Source organism: Martes martes (genome assembly GCF_963455335.1).
Source record: "Martes martes genome assembly, chromosome: 7".
Lineage (NCBI taxonomy): Eukaryota > Metazoa > Chordata > Mammalia > Carnivora > Mustelidae > Martes > Martes martes.
Genome location: NC_137894.1, coordinates 85,642,218 through 85,658,337, shown reverse-complemented (window position 1 = coordinate 85,658,337; position 16,120 = coordinate 85,642,218). Strand labels below are relative to the sequence as shown.

General features: G+C 36.3%; 1 protein-coding gene across 1 annotated transcript in view; it reads right to left on the bottom strand.

The window, feature by feature from the left end:
- TTC6 (tetratricopeptide repeat domain 6) overlaps positions 1 to 16,120 on the bottom strand; it is a gene marked incomplete at its 3' end in the record, with an annotated part of 209,867 nt that overhangs the window by 103,910 nt on the left and 89,837 nt on the right. Inside the window, exon 6 of the mRNA XM_080809740.1 lies at positions 4,721 to 4,862. Coding sequence (XP_080665866.1) covers positions 4,721 to 4,862 — 142 coding nt within the window. The remainder of the gene's footprint in view (positions 1 to 4,720; positions 4,863 to 16,120) is intronic.

The following is a 16,120-nucleotide window of genomic DNA, read 5'->3' as shown; positions in this document are numbered from 1 at the left end:
AATCTGCTTTTCTTTATGTTTGCATGATATACCTTTTTTACCTTTTTGTTTTCAACCTCCTATGTCATTATATTTGAAGCCAGTTACTTGGGCCATGTTTTTTAATCTACTCTGCAATCTCTATCACTTAATTGGTGTACCTAGACAATTTACATTTATCTTGGGGATTAGGCCTGCCATTTCATTTTTTGTTTTGTTTGTTCTCTCTGGTATCTTTTGTTACTTCGTTTTCTTTTCTTGCCTTCCTGTTATCTGGACATATTTTTAAATTCTACTTTTGTTTATCTATGGTGTTTTTCAGTGTATCTCTTTGTATAGCTTTTTAGTTTTGATCTAGGAATTATATTCTATAAACATAATTTATCAAAGCCTACAAATGTCATCATTTTACCAGTTCAAGTAATATGAAACCTTACTTCCCTTTATACCTTTCCTCATTTATAACTATTTTAAACATTTCCTCTATACAGTTAATAACAGTAATTTCTTACTTCAACTGACAAACATAATTGAGAACATTCAAAAGGAGAAGGAAACTTTTGCTTTAATCAAATTTTTGTTTTACTTCTTTTTGTTCCTTCTAGATACTCCAACATTCCTTTTTTATTATTTTCTTCCTATTTAGAGAACTTCCTCTAGTCATTCTTTTAAGTCAAATCTGGCAGCAACAAATTGTCCTGGTTTCCTTTTCATCTGAAAGTATCTTGATTCCCCTTCATTCCCAAAGGATATTTTCTCTAAATATAGGACTGATTTCTGGCCTCCCTAGTTTCTGATGAGAATGCACTGCTATTCAAATGTTTTTCTCCTACAGATAACATATAGTTTCTCTCTTGGTGCTTTCAAGGTTTTTTCTGTCATTATTTCTCAGAAGTTTGACTATTATATGGCTTACTACAAATTTCTTTAGATTTTTCCTTCTTGGGGTTTGTTCAACTTCCTAAATATGTCTTTTTCCAAATTTGGTAAATTTGGAAATTTTTTTTTCTCCTACACATTTTCAGTCACCATCACCTCTTCTTTTTCTTCTCCTTACAGGAATGCAGTAACACAAATGTTAGATCTTTTACTATATGCCCACAGGTCCTTAAGGGACCTGCTCCCACAAGTCTGTAAATTTTTTTTTCAATCTATTTCTCTTTGTTGTTCAAACTGGATAAATTCTATTCTTCTATCTTCAAGTTCACTGGTTCCTATCTCCTCCATTCTACTTTTGAGCCTGTCTACTAGGCTTTTTATTTCAGTTATTATATTTTTAATCCTTAAATGTTTATGTTTCTTCCTAATATTTTTTATTTCTTTCCTAAGATTTTCTATTTCCTTTCTGTTTATTTTTGTTATTGAAGTATAACTGACATATAACATTATACTGGTTTCAGTACAATGATTTGATATTTATATATGTTGCAAAATGATCACCACAATAAGTCTAGTTAATATTAACTAGTTAATATTTATCACCATAACCTGTACTGCTGGGGCAAATAATACATGTTAATAAAATACAATGTTAATAAAAATAATTTAAAAAATAAAAAACAAACAAAATATTCATCACCATATATAGTTACAGAATTTCTTCTCTTGTGAACAGAAACTTTTAAAATCCACTCTCTAAGCAACTTTCAAATATGCAATGCAGTATTGTTAACTATAGTCTCCATGCTGTGCATTACATCCCCAACTTTTTTATAACCAGAAGTTCGTACCTTTGACTCCCTTCACCATATCTCCCACCTCCCCGCCCCTCATTTCTGACAACCACCACTCTGTTCTCTGTATCTCTGAGCTTGTTTTTTGGGGGGGGAGGGGGGTGTTTTTAGATTCTGTATGTAAGTGAAATCACTTGTCTTTCTCTGTATGGTTTATTTCACTTAGCATAATGTCTTCAAGGTCTACCCATGTTGTAACAAATGGCAAGATTTCATCCTTTTTTTGTGGCTGAATATTTCTCTGTGTGCGCGCGTGCACACGTGTGTGTGTACATGGGTGTGCGTGTGTGTGCTGTCACATTTTCTTTATCCATTCGTCCATCAATGGACATTTAAGATGCTTCCATATCTTCGTTATTGTAAATAATGTTGCAATGAACATGAGTGGGTTGCATATATCCCTTCAAGTTAGTGTTTTGACTTCCTTTTGGGCAAATATCCAGAAGTGGGATTGTTAAATCATGTGGTAGTTCTATTTTTAATTTTTTTAAGGAACTTGTTTTCCATAGTGGCTTTACCAGTTTACATTCCCACCAAAAGAGCATGAGGATTCCCTATTTTCCACATCCTCATCAACACTTGTTATTTTTTGTCTTTTTGATGATAGCCATTCTAACAGGTGTGAGATGAAATTTCCTTGTGGTTTCAATTGCATTTCCCTGATGATTACTGATGTTGAGCATCCTTGGCCATCTGTATCTTTTCTGAAAAAATTCTACTTAGATCTTCCATTTTTTAATTGGATTGTTTTTGGTTTTTTGCATGTTTTTTTTGGTGGTTTTTGTTTGCTTTTGCTACTGAGTTGCATAAGTTCTTTATGTATTTTGGATATTACCACCTTATCAGATATAAGATTTGTAAATATTTTCTCCAACTCAGTAGGTTGCCTTTTCACTTTTTTAAAGATTTAATCTATTCATTTGAGACAGGTAGAGAGAGAGAGAGGCATGAGTGGGACCCTGGGATCATGACCTGAGTCAAAGGCAGACACTTAACCAACTGTGCCACCCAGGCACCGCAGTTGCCTCTTCATTTTATTGATAGTTTCCTTTGCTGTGCAGAAGCTTTTTGGTTTGACATACTCCTGCTTATTGACTTTTGCTTCTGTTGCCTTTGCTTTTGGTGTTAAATCCAAAAAATCATTGTCAAGACCAATGTCAAGGAGCTTACCATCTGTTTTTTTCTAGAAGTTGTATGGTTTCAGGTTTTACACTCAAATCTTTAATCCATTTTGAATTAATTTTTGTGTATGGTATAAAGTAATGGTACAGTTGCATTTTTTTCCATGTCACTGTCCAGTTTACTTAACACCATTTATTGAAGAGATTGTCCTTTCCCCACTGTATATTCTTGGTTCCTCTGTCATCAATTAATTGACCATGTATGCACGGGTTTATTTCTTGGCTCTCTGTTCTGTTCTATGGATCTATGTGGCAGTTTTTATGGCAATAACATACTGTTTTGATTACTAGAACTTTATAACATAGTTTGTAATCAGGGAGCATGATACCTCTGGCTTTGTTCTCTTTCTCAAGACTGCTTTGATTATTCAGTATCTTTTGTGGCGCCATACATATTTCAGGACTGTTCTACTTATGTGAAAAATGCCATTGACTCTTCATCTTATTGAATGCTTCTGTTTAGCTGACACTCCACTAGGCTTCCTCTGATACCATCACAGTGGGGAAGCGGAGCTGTGGTCATTACTACTACTTGAAGATTGAAGTCCAAGATCCCCATATGGTTGGCACTGACAATATGGAGGGGGAATCTCATTAATCCTCTGTTACGATGAAAGTCCCAGCTCCACATTCAAACTTTTTTGATTCCACCCTGGCAGGGGTGTAAGAGTACCTCATTACCTTCTGGCAAGAGTAAAGTTTCAATTGCCCACTAGGCTTTTGATGGTGGGGTGGGGCCAATTTTTTTCTGTGGTATTTAGCTGGAATGGAGCAGTTACAGTCTAAAAATTGTTCTGTCTTGCTAGGCTGCCCTTTCCTGTCTCTTTGGCTAAAGAGAGCAGGCTTTTGTTGGAGCTTTTTTTCCTTTGCTTATTTGTTTCCAGATTAATAGCTTTCTCAGCTTCAAGTCTAGTATGTATGTAGTAAAAAAGAAAACACAAGGAACTAACTCACTGCCCTGTCATTTCTTGGGTGTCAAAGTTTCTAGTTAATGTGTTTTGTTCTCCACTTTTCAAGAGTATTTTATGTTTGTAACATCCAGCATTTTTAGTTATACTTAGCAGGCAGAAGAGGGAGAGATAAAAGTACTTTTTCTCTATCTTCCCTAGAAGTACAAGACTTGCAACAACTTTCAAGAAACTACTACTTGTTAAGTTTTGGCATATTATCAAAAGAAAATATCCATAATTATATTAAAAATATATTAAAATAATATTTTCGAACTACACATCTGCATGAGACAGAATTTTCCTTATATATTTCAACCAAAACAACTTACCACAAAATTTAATGCAGAAGCAGACATGAGAATTCAGCCATCTTCTAGTAAGCCACATATTAAAGAGATTGCAAAACATGTAAAATAACCCTAGTTTTCTCAAAAACACATTTTATGTTAACATATTATTTTGTTACTGTTATTTTTAGTAAATAAACACTTAGTGTCTTCTCAGATTTAACTCCCAATATTTGTAAATGTCAATAGATATAACTCCTACGGGGCACCTGGGTGGCTCTGTCGGTTGAGCGTCTGCCTTTGGCTTGGGTCATGGTCCCAGGGTCCTGGGATCAAGACCACATGTCAGGCTCCTTGCTCAGTGGGGAGTCTGCTTCTCCCTCTCCCTCTGCCCCTAACCCCCCAACTCATGCACATGCTCTCTCTCCCTCTCTCAAATAAACAAACAAAATCTTGGAAAAAAAAAAAAGATATAACCCACATAAATCATTGAGATCCTCAGCGATTCTTAAGATTATAAAAAGGTCCTGGAACCAAAAAGTTTGAGAACTGTAAGGTACAGAGAAGTAATATTTAAAGGATGTTCTTACTTCTTCTCCCAAGAGTTGTAGGTATGGTTTGGGAGCAAGTTGTCTAGTTCCTTGTGTCAGCTGAGGTAGTACCACTGGTGGTGGTGGGAGGACTGGAACATAGTCTTGATTGTGATCCACAACAGGAATTCCTTGCAGTATTCTATAATATAATAAAAACAATAAATTTGTTTTTGAGATCACTGATAAGTCTCATTCCATATCTCTGCTGAAACAAACACATTAACATGTGATATCTATACTAGGCAGAAATTGTGCAGAAGTCAGATGATCAGAAATAGGAAATGATTCAAAATAATTTATCTCTGGTTCTGTATATATTTTAGTAGTAACCTTTATGATGGTTTTATTATATTGGAATAATAAATTCACACTGTGAAAGCCTAATTACAAAAGAAGTAAAAAGGTCTCTACTTTCTGATCACTAACCTGTTCCCACTCCAAGCCCACAGGAAATGGTGCCATGTTTTAGAGTGAGATGAAGTGTCAGCCCAAGCAGAGCTGCCTTCTCATGGTAAAGTTTTCTCTTCTTAAATCATATCTTGCCAGGATGAAGCAAAAAACTATAGCATTAAGTTTTCCCTTCTAGGCTACATATGTATATTAGGATATCTGTGAGATACAAAACTTATAAATAAAAGTCTTAATTAAGCCAAAGAGATAAATAAAATGAAAATTTGAAGGCAAAATATGTTATTTATGACTGACTTACAAACTGCTTTAAAATAACATTAATTGTGTATTAAATTTTGTATTAATTTGTACTAATTTTTGCACTTGCTATAAAAGAACTATAAAATGAGTACAAAATGGGCTTGCACAGACTATGGCTGTATCAATTTCACATGGAAGTATTTAGAGCCAATGTTCCTTCCTTCTTTTGGATATACTATTAGATGAACAGACAATCACTTTATGAGCCATCAAATGTGAAGACTAAGAGTATGCAAACCACCCAAGTAAGTATTATACTTAACTTAATAATATGCTGAAACCCTCCGATCCTGTCATACCAGCTCTTTAAAAAACAGGCCCACCCAAAGTTAGGCTCGTGGAGATAGGGTTTGCCAAAGTAGAGTCACAGAGAACAGCCTCCTATCTCAATTAGTCAAAATATTTAAATTCAAAGAGAAGATAAAGTTCAACTGCCATTATGGTGAGTATAGTAGACTGCCCCTCAACTCCCAAATTATCCTCCTTCTAATGTGCTTTCCTGAGCTACTGAGGTAAAACTCTCCGGCAGCCAGTGTCTTAGATGTGATTTAGGATCCTCTTATCAGATGCACTCACTTAACAATCTGGAGGGCAGAAGGTTCCCATGTTTTTATTGGCAAACAGTCATGGCAACATTGAGCTCTACTGTAGCAGCCTTTCAGTTAATAGTACTTTGTTTTTAGGTTGTTTTTCTTCTTTTGGTAGCGGGGAAGGGCGGTGGCAGTGAGCGTATCAAACAGAAATACTGTGGTTCCAGAGTCAAAACCTGTGACAATAGAGGCCACTGTATCCCTGAATCACAACTAAGGTGGTATGTTGCCAGTACTGACTTCCAGATTTACTACCTTCCTGACTATGCTAGAAAGAGCAGCTCCCTTGGCAGCCAGTTAAGTGTGCTATGTGAGTCATCTCTGGAAATCCTCCTGCCTAAAGCCCATTTTCCCAATCTTTCCACTGATTTTATAAGCATCAAATTCTCATTACTAACTCCCTTTTTGCTTAAAATAGCTGAAAATATTTCTGTATTCTGAAACTGAATCATGACTGATACATATAGAAAAAAACAGGGCAAAGTCTATTGGCTGCAATAGTGAGCCAAGAGAGAACATACATCAAGATCAGTAAAGTATTTCCAAGATCAGGAAGGAGAGGTGCGACTTTAAGAAGCCATCTTGAGAACTGCTGTGTTTTTATCAAGCTCTATACCAAAAACAAGGTAGTAAGAGTCATCCCCATCTTATTGTCTTGTCACATTCCAAATGTGCACTAAAGAAACAGGCGTAGTGGTTGACAGGAAGAGAAGTGAAAGAAGTCATTGGACATCTTAGAGTGCATAGCTCTGGCAGACATGTAGGGAGGACCCTACTGAAAGCCTATCCAAGATTAGCCACTGTTTATGTATGACAAAGATGAATCATTTACTTTGAAATTTTTCTCCAGACTTTCCCTACTTCCTTCTTTATTTCCAGAGAGAAGAACTTAATCCTTTCTAGAGTTCTCCCCCTTTGGAAAACACCATTTCAGACTGAAAATCTCTTCATAACCAACCTTTCCCTCATGTCCAGCAGTAATCACTGGTTCTGCTCCTTCTCCTTCCGTGGTGTCTATCCTGTCCACTGCATTTTCTCTCATCTGAGTCCTATGATATCATCTTCACTGGCCCCTTACCTTAGACTCTCCCTTCTCCAATCCATGCTATATCCCCTGCCAGAGTTGTCATCAATCACCCCCTTCCCAAATACTTTAATGACTATACACATTGTATAAACTCAAGCTCCTGAGCCCCCACATTCAGGGTCCTCCACAGTCTGAGCACCATCTACTTGCCGATCCCACTTTCCTTCCCTAACTCCTGACTGAACCTACATTCACTATGTGAAAGGTGCTCAAGGTGCCCAGATTACTAAGGAGCTGCAGGGAAGCTACTGTCCAAATGACAGTAACAGTGTGGCTATAAAAATCATGAAAAGGCAGCCTTCAGATTGCAACTCCCTCATCACACCTTTATAAATTCCCCTCTACCCAGTCAAAATTCACCTTTCCTTCCCTAGTTTTCCTGCTGCATTTGATCTGATCTTTCATTGTAGGATATGCTACTTCTTTTTTTTAAAGATTTTATTTATTTACTTGGCAGACAGAGATCACAAGTAGGCAGAGAGACAGGCAGAGAGAGATGGGGAAGCAGGCTCCCTGCTGAGCAGAGAGCCTGATGCAGGGCTCGATCCCTGGACCCTGGGATCATGACCCGAGCCGAAGGCAGAGGCTTTAACCCACTGAGCCACCCAGGTGCCCTGGATATGCTATTTTTGATTCCGTGTATCTTTTTCACAGTAGACGTAGACTGGTCTGAGGAGAAAAGTGATTCTTACTCATTTTCTTTCTTCTGTGGATGTAAATGCAGTAAATACTGAATAAGTATTGTTGTATTTTGGCTCATCAAGAAAAGTCTCACAGCCAAAGACAGTCCTACACTCTGTCCTGAGGAACTGAGAATCACAGGTACTGCAATGGTTCTCAAAGTGTGTTCCCAAACCAGTTCATTAACATCACATAGGAACTTGCTAGAAAATGCAAATTCTTGGCCCCTATCATACTTAATGAATCAGAATCTCAGGGTAGACCAGGTCATCTCTGTTTTAACCAGCCCTGCAGATGATGCTGATGTACACTGAAGTTTGAAAAGCACTGATGTACTGCAATCTTTCCTAAAACTGCCTGATCATAAGAATATTCTGGGATTTCGTCAAATCTATAGCTTCACAGATTCCTCCTCTAGAGATTCTAATTCCGTGGGAATAGAGCCTAGGAATTGATACACTCACCATAGACTCTAGATGGTCCTTTTCCAGGGGGAAGCTTAAAATTCACTGATACAGTGAGAAGAGCTAGCTTTTGGAATGAGGCTAGAAACCAGGATTTTAGGCCCACTTTGGCCTCTTGCTGTTCTATATGGAATAGGTCACTTTTGCTTCTAAGGTCTGTTTCTTCATCTCGCTATAGTAACAGTGATCAGGTCTTTCAGTCTTCTAATGCTTAGAAATAATACATGTGAGAGTTTGCACATAGTGCACGCTCAGGAAGTGGTAGCTATTACAATTATTATTGCTCTTATTGAGGGTATTGAATGAAGAAAACATGCCCACTTCTCTCAGAGTGAGTTAAACCTCTTTCCTTGTCTCTCATGGGCCAGAGATATAAAATGTGGTTTTTTGTTGTAGATTGTTGTCAAAGAAGCTTGGAAAACATTTGCTTTAAGCTGGGAGTACTCTTTTGAAATCTCTGCATACATACTCTATGAGTTACATAAAAGTGAACATGAGTTCCATCCTATGAAGCATACAGAAAGGTTCTCCCTGCAGCACCCTTCTCCCCTCCTTGGTATTACCCTAACAGAGAAGGCCTACCACATCTTTGCTATCCCTTCCTTAGTGAATTTATCTTGCTTCTTGGGGGACAAAACCTGGAAGAGGTTTCACAGGATAGAGCTCACAGTTGCTTTTATACAACTCAGAGAAGATGTATATGGGGATATTTTAAGAGTGCTCATGTATAAAAGTTTTGCCAAAATAATACTTATATGCAATCGAGTATTCTATTCAACACAACAGTTTTTTCAAGTGCTTGTAGCAAGCAAGGAAATACTTGATTTCACAGCCCCTTATTCAGTCACAATCTATAATTTAGGAAATAATAACTTACAAAGAATGTTGCTTGAGAAGCAAACTCCTAGATCTTGAAAAGACTTTAAGAGTTTGTCTTCTTGAAGATTACAGACAATTTTCTTTAGTCTTCAAAATTTGTAGTAGAGGTAATGAACACTGAAACTTTTTTAAAAATTCAGGGAATATAAGCTTAATAAAATAATAAATCTAAAGAAGAATAAGAGTATAACCATATAGATTTTCATTTTTTTTTTACAAAATATGATTAGGGAAGTGGGGGATTTTATTTTTAATCAGTTTAACTTCATTGTTACATGCAAACAGTGACATCTGGTGGAATGACGTTGCTTTGCTTTAAAAAAAATTCAGCTTTCACATACTGAGTTATGAGATCAGATAAATGTCCAAATAATTCCTGTTTTTATACTTCCACATAAAATCAAAAATACACTAATCTAATATCTCATCAAACATTGATAGTGCATAATAAAATGACTTCTATACTCTCAATCTGTATTTTTTAAATATGCTTAAGCCTTACTTAGGTATAAGTGTTATTTATTAAAAATGGATATAATAGAAGTCTAATTGAAGTTACTGTTGATTCTACTTCTAACTCTGCTACCAGCTGTTATTTGGAGTGTGAAATTTACCCTCAGTTTCCTCATCCATAAATATGAGAAAGTTAGACTAGGAGAAGGGTAAGATCTCTTACGGCACTAAAACATGTGCTTCTGTGACATATCCCCAGCTAGGACTTCAGACAGGAATTAAGTCTTATGTGTTTTGTGTATCTTGGGTCATTGCCTGGATTACATAGCAAGGAACAAGGCCAAGTAAGGGATGGGGGTGGGGCCAGGATTAGACTTAACCATTGAGGAATGGAAGACAATGCAGGAAATGGGGGCATAGTGAGGGAAAGTCAGGTCCAGATACCCACATTGTAAGGAAATATAGACCAGAAGATAGAAAACAATATTCCAAACACAGTATGACAGACCACAGGTGGTAGTGCGCTAGAAGTGGCATCAGAAAGTTCTGGCTTGGGACCGTGGCACGTTCTAGTGGAGGTTGGGGGGGGGGGCATCAACTGGAAATGGGGAAAACAAAGCCAGATAGTATTCAGTGAAAGCTTTTGGCAATTAAGTAATTAATATCAGGGAAGTCTCCCACAGTTAGCAGGGCCTCGGTCGTGGCCTAGTACTCAGAAACAGAATTTCAGTTGTTAAGAAGGAACAAGCAATGTAAGGACCTCCACCCTAATATAAGCAGAAGCCCTGCTTTCAATGTTGGGTCACAATGAATCAACTATAGAACACCAGGGTTAAATAAAATATGCATATCCAACTAGATCTTCTCAGATTCTTTCTGGCTTATATCAAGATTGGTTCTGAAAACAGGATAACAAGTATCCAAAATGAAGCATGAAAAAAAAAATGAGAGGGTCTTCACAAATTCACAAAACAGCGGGATAAAATAGAAACGACATTTAGAATAGGGGAGCTCTAGTTCTGAATCTTAGCTTTTTTTACCAGCCCTATATACATGGGGTAGTCACAGAATCTCTGAATTACATTTTCTTCATTTGGGAAATGGAAAGACTTTTTCCATTTATATACAGGTGTTGTTAATACTAAATTATATAGGGGTGCCTGGGTGGCTCAGTTGGTTCAGCATCCGACTCTTGATTTCGGCCCAGGTCATGATCTCAAGGTCCTGGGATGGAGCCCCATGTCAGGCTCTGTGCTCAGTGGGAAATCTGCTTGAAGATTTTGTCTCTCTTTCCTTCTGCCTTTTCCTATATTCACATTCTCTCTTTCTCTCAAATAAATAAATCTTTTAAAAAATATTAAATTATATAACAAATCCATCTCGACACATTTCCTATTAAATAATCTTATTTTCATATTCAAATATCACTACAATATTTAGAAGATTCAGATAAAATCTTTGAAATGTCAGCATACTTTATATAGTTCATTTGTAAACCATTAAGTAGTAGAGATAATAAGTCAAAATAATTACTCATGTGTCTCTATTTCAGTTTTAAAACAAGAATCCTCAAAGGAACATAAACTCAAAAACAGCACCTTCAATATCATTTTTGTAAAATGTATGTATATATAATATATGTGCATGCACAGGAAAAAAAAAAGCCTGGAATAATCTTCATCATACAGAAAAGCCAATGGAAAAGGCCAGCTTCTAGTATAATAGTTAACAATCACAGAAAAAATATATAGAGGTAAAATTCTCAGAACCTGGTCCATCCCACCCCAAATACCTTTCAGGATTCTGAATGATAGCATTAATTATATAAAACTGCATCTTCTGGTGCACCTACTTAAGATCTAAACATAGTATTCTATTGCTTCCAAGATGAGCAATCAAGAAATGCCAGGTAAATCTATCTGATATTAACTTTGGGCAGCTAGAAATGACCTATCTTCACTCAAGGTGAGAACACACAAAAATCAAATATAAATTCTATGAAGACAGTCTGAAGTGTATAAAAAAGAAATATACCATCCAAAAGTTATATGAAGAATATTCTTTTGAAAAAAAATTTATTATAGAAATCAAAAAGTACTTTTTTAAGATTTATTATTTGAGAGAGGGAGAGCATGTGAGCAGGGGAGGGGGAGAGAAACAGACACCCCACCGAGGTGGGGGAGGCCTGACTCGGGGCTCAATCCCACCACACAGAGATCATTACCTAAGCCAAAATCAAGAATAACTGCTCAACCAACTGAGCCATCCAGGCGTGCTCTCGCTCTCTCACTCACTATATCTCTTTCTCTCAAATAAGTAGATAAAATCTTTAAATAAATACAAAAATAAATAAAATGGTAGTTAGAAAAAATTTTTAAAATTTATACCACAGAAAATGAAACAATTGATTTGGAACAAAGGTTTGAGATATGAATGTAAGCAAAATAATGATAAATGTAGAGGATAGATAATAAAGGTCCAACATATAGCTAATTGATATACCTGAAGAAAGTCATTAGATAAATAGAATGGAAATACTATTGAAAATAAAATAGAAAAAGTCCTAAACTGAAAGCCTGGAATCATATATTTAAGAATGTAAACAGTACTATCTCTGGATGGTAGTAAATTAAAGCGTTTTTTGTGTATCAGGAAAAATTAATTAAAAAACAATCCACTCCCAAACATGTGCTAGTGACATTATTTAAGGCAAAATTTAAAGTCCTAGAAGCATCTAGGAGGAGTGGTGAGGAAATAGATTACTTGCAAATAAAATAAAAACAGGCTGGCTTCAGATTTCTATCTCATAATGTTAGATATCAGACAATGACACAAACAAAAAAAAACACATGTACGAATATTGGCTAATATGATAGATTATAAGAAAGAGCAAGAAAAGAGAATATAAAGTAAGATGACAAGAATAATATCAAATATATCTAATATAACAATTATTAAATGAATAGGGGGTGATTCGACCCATTATAAGAAAAATTTTGATTGGCTTAAAAAATATTCTAGTCTATGCAATCTACAAGGGACACAACTAAACAAAGGTTAAAAATCAAAGGGCAAACATATAGCATATAAAGCACACAAAAAATACAAATGTATTATTTTTTATGGAATTAGTGTACAATCTATAATGAAAACAAAAGGACCACAGTTAACAGTTTCTTCCTTCCACACACACAAAAATTTGTATACAATCATATATCTGTTTATATATTTAGTTCTACCTCCTTTCAGAACACAGAGCACTATCTTATTCTTAATCAAGGTTGCAATGCATCCCATCATTGGATGTGTCATAAAAAAATCTTCCATTGATAAAACACCCAAGTAGTTTCCAGTTCTTAATTATTGTAACAAAAATGAACATCCTTTTGCATGTATCTTAGTAAATGACAGCATCAGCATATAGATGGTATTTACAGCCATGATCACACCTTGGAAGTAGGGGAGAAAAGAGATCCCAGTATATTTGAGTATTCCAATGTTTCGAAGTCAAGAGATGAGGAGACACCTCATGACATGCTCATGAGGAGCAAGGGAGACTTGAGAAGACATAGTCAGGAAGACAGAAAGAGAACCATAAAAGAGTATAGTTCCAACAGTCAAGAGATTAAAATGTTTTAAGGAAGAGTTAATGCAACTGTGCAAAATGCTACTAAAAAGTCAAGTTGAGGACTGTGTATCTTACAGCAAATCTGATGATGTCATTCTTCCTCAAAAAAAAACTCTATCAATGCCTTCCCATATATTGTGAATAAGAATTTCTCCCCCAAGGCTCCATATACATGCCCTCACACACACAAACAGGGCATCTGTGAAATCTTACATGATCTTATTCATGCCTCCCCTCAGCCTCCATTGCACCACTGCTCCTCCTGTTCTCCAACGCTAGACTTCCTTCCAGTTCTTAGATGAGCTCCAACTGTCCACAGCAGGGCCTCTCAAACTTCAATATGCATTTGGGACGCCTGGGTGGCTCAGTGGGTGAAGCCTCTGCCTTCAGCTCAGGTCATGATCTCGGGGTCCTGGGATGGAGCCCCACATCAGGCTCTCTGCGCAGCAGGGAGCCAGCTTCCCCCTCTCTCTCTGCCTGTCTCTCTGCCTACTTGTGATCTCGCTCTCGCTCTCGCTCTGTCTCAAATAAATAAATAAAATCTAAAAAACAAAACAAAACTTCAATATACATTCAAATCATCTGCATTTCTAACAAGTTCCCAAGTGATGTTGATTCACTCTTCAGGTTGCAATATAAGTAACATTTCCTCAAACCTCTGGAGATAATCAGGAAATCTTCCAAGTTTCCACAGCACCCTGAACATCTGCATATTAATGGTTACATTCCTGATAAGTAAATTACCACTGTTTCTTTCTGCTAATCTCCACATTCTCTGAGGGCAGGGATTATGTTAGCAGATGTTTCCCTAGTGCCTAACTCTACGCCTGCCACACAGTAGGCACACAAAAAATATTTGCTGATTGATTTAAGTGATTATTCAGATCTGTTTTCCTTGACATGAAAAGATAATTACAACACAGTTTAAGAAATCAGGTTACAAAACATTAGGTACATAGCATTATCCCAGTTTTGTTCTATGCTATTTATTTGCATACAGAAAATTCTGGAATCATATATTTAAGGATGTAAACAGTACTATTTCTTGATGGCAATATTATGAATAATTGAGGGGTTTTGAATTTTCTTGCATATTTGCTAAAGTGTTGTTTTTATTATTACTTTGTAACAAAATAATAAATGAAATTAAACATTAAATTCTGACAGTTAGCCTTTGGTTTTCCAATTGCTGCAGTTGCCACTGTTTTAATGTATAGAAGTAACAGTCTGTCCACATTTTTTTCAAAATGTGACTAAGAATTTCTCTTGTAATTTGAAGCCAAGTGGAGTGTTAGGTCTGGGATCTCTAGCCTAAGCACAGCTTACCATGAGGAAGCTGGCTATAAGGTGAACCTGACTTGAGAAGGTCAGCCAATGTTTGTAAGACAGCATTTTTTGCCAGCTCTCTATTGGTGGTGGATCAAAAAAATACACAAGCAATTTTACATAGAGAAGTCAGTAAAATAGAACATAAGTCCATAAATAGATTCAGTAACACATTGGAATTTAAGTTATGAGAAGTTGGCATTTCAAATTAGTGAGGAAAGAGGATTTATTGAATAAATGATAAGCAACTGACTAGTCACTTGGGAAAAAATAATGCTTATCAAAGAGAGCACGTATTGCATGGAGCACTCAGTGTGGTGCAAAAACAATGAATACTGTTACACTGAAAAGAAATTAAAATAAAAAAAGAAATGAGAGCAAAAAAATAATGCTTATCTATCAAATTAATTACAGATGGATCAAGGAAAGCTATGAAATTACTAGAAGAAAATATGAGAAAATACATTTCAGTTTAAGTGTAGAAAAGCCATTTCTAAGAATGATACCAGGACCAGGACACATGGAGAATGATTATTATAGTTTTTACTACATAAAAATTAAGGCTTCTGGATAGCATAAAACACCATAAACAAAACTAGAAAAAAGCAAAGAACAAATTAAAAGAAAAAGTCTAGGGGCGCCTGGGTGGCTCAGTGGGTTAAAGCCTCTGCCTTCCGCTCGGGTCATGATCCCAGAGTCCTGGGATCGAGCCCGGCATCGGGCTCTCTGCTCAGCAGGGAGCCTGCTTCCTCCTCTCTCTGCCTGTCTCTCTGCCTACTTGTGATCTCTGTCTGTCAAATAAATAAATAAAAATCTTAAAAAAAAAAGAAAAAAGAAAAAGTCTACTATCTAAGACAAATAGTTAAAATCTTTAATATAAAAGATCACTTAGGGGCGCCTGGATGGCTCAGTGGGTTAAGCCTCTGCCTTCGGCTCAGGTCATGATTTCAGGGTCCTGGGATCGAGCCCCACATTGGGCTCTCTGCTCAGTGGGGAGCCTGCTTCCCCCTTTCTCTTTCTGCCTGCTTCTCTGCCTACTTGTGATCTCTGTCAAATAAATAAAATCTTTTTTAACAAGATCATTTATAAATCAATCAGGAAGAAATGAATGATGACTCAAGAGAACATGAATTGATAATTCTCAAAAGGAGAAAAATAGCCAAAGACATCTAAAAATGTGCTCACCCTCAGTAGAAATCAATAAAAATATAATAATAAAGAGATATGTTTCCTCATCAGATTAGGAAAAAATCAAGAAGATTGACAATTTGTTGTCTGATAAGAGTGAAAGGAAATGAACAGCATCATAAATTATTGAAAGCAGTGTAAGTCCATATAATTTTTCTGGAGAGAAGTCTGGTAATATGCATCAAAAACTTCAGAGCAAAAGTTTAATAAATTATTCCACATTTGAGATCTTCTTACATTGCAGCTTGGTTAAATTAGTGAATAATATGAAAATATTTAAATGTTCACACATAACCTTGGGTGAAAAATCCGTCTATAGAATGCCATACATGGTTTAAACACCTACACATCCAAGAGATGTTAGAAGAATATTCACCAAAATGTGAACTT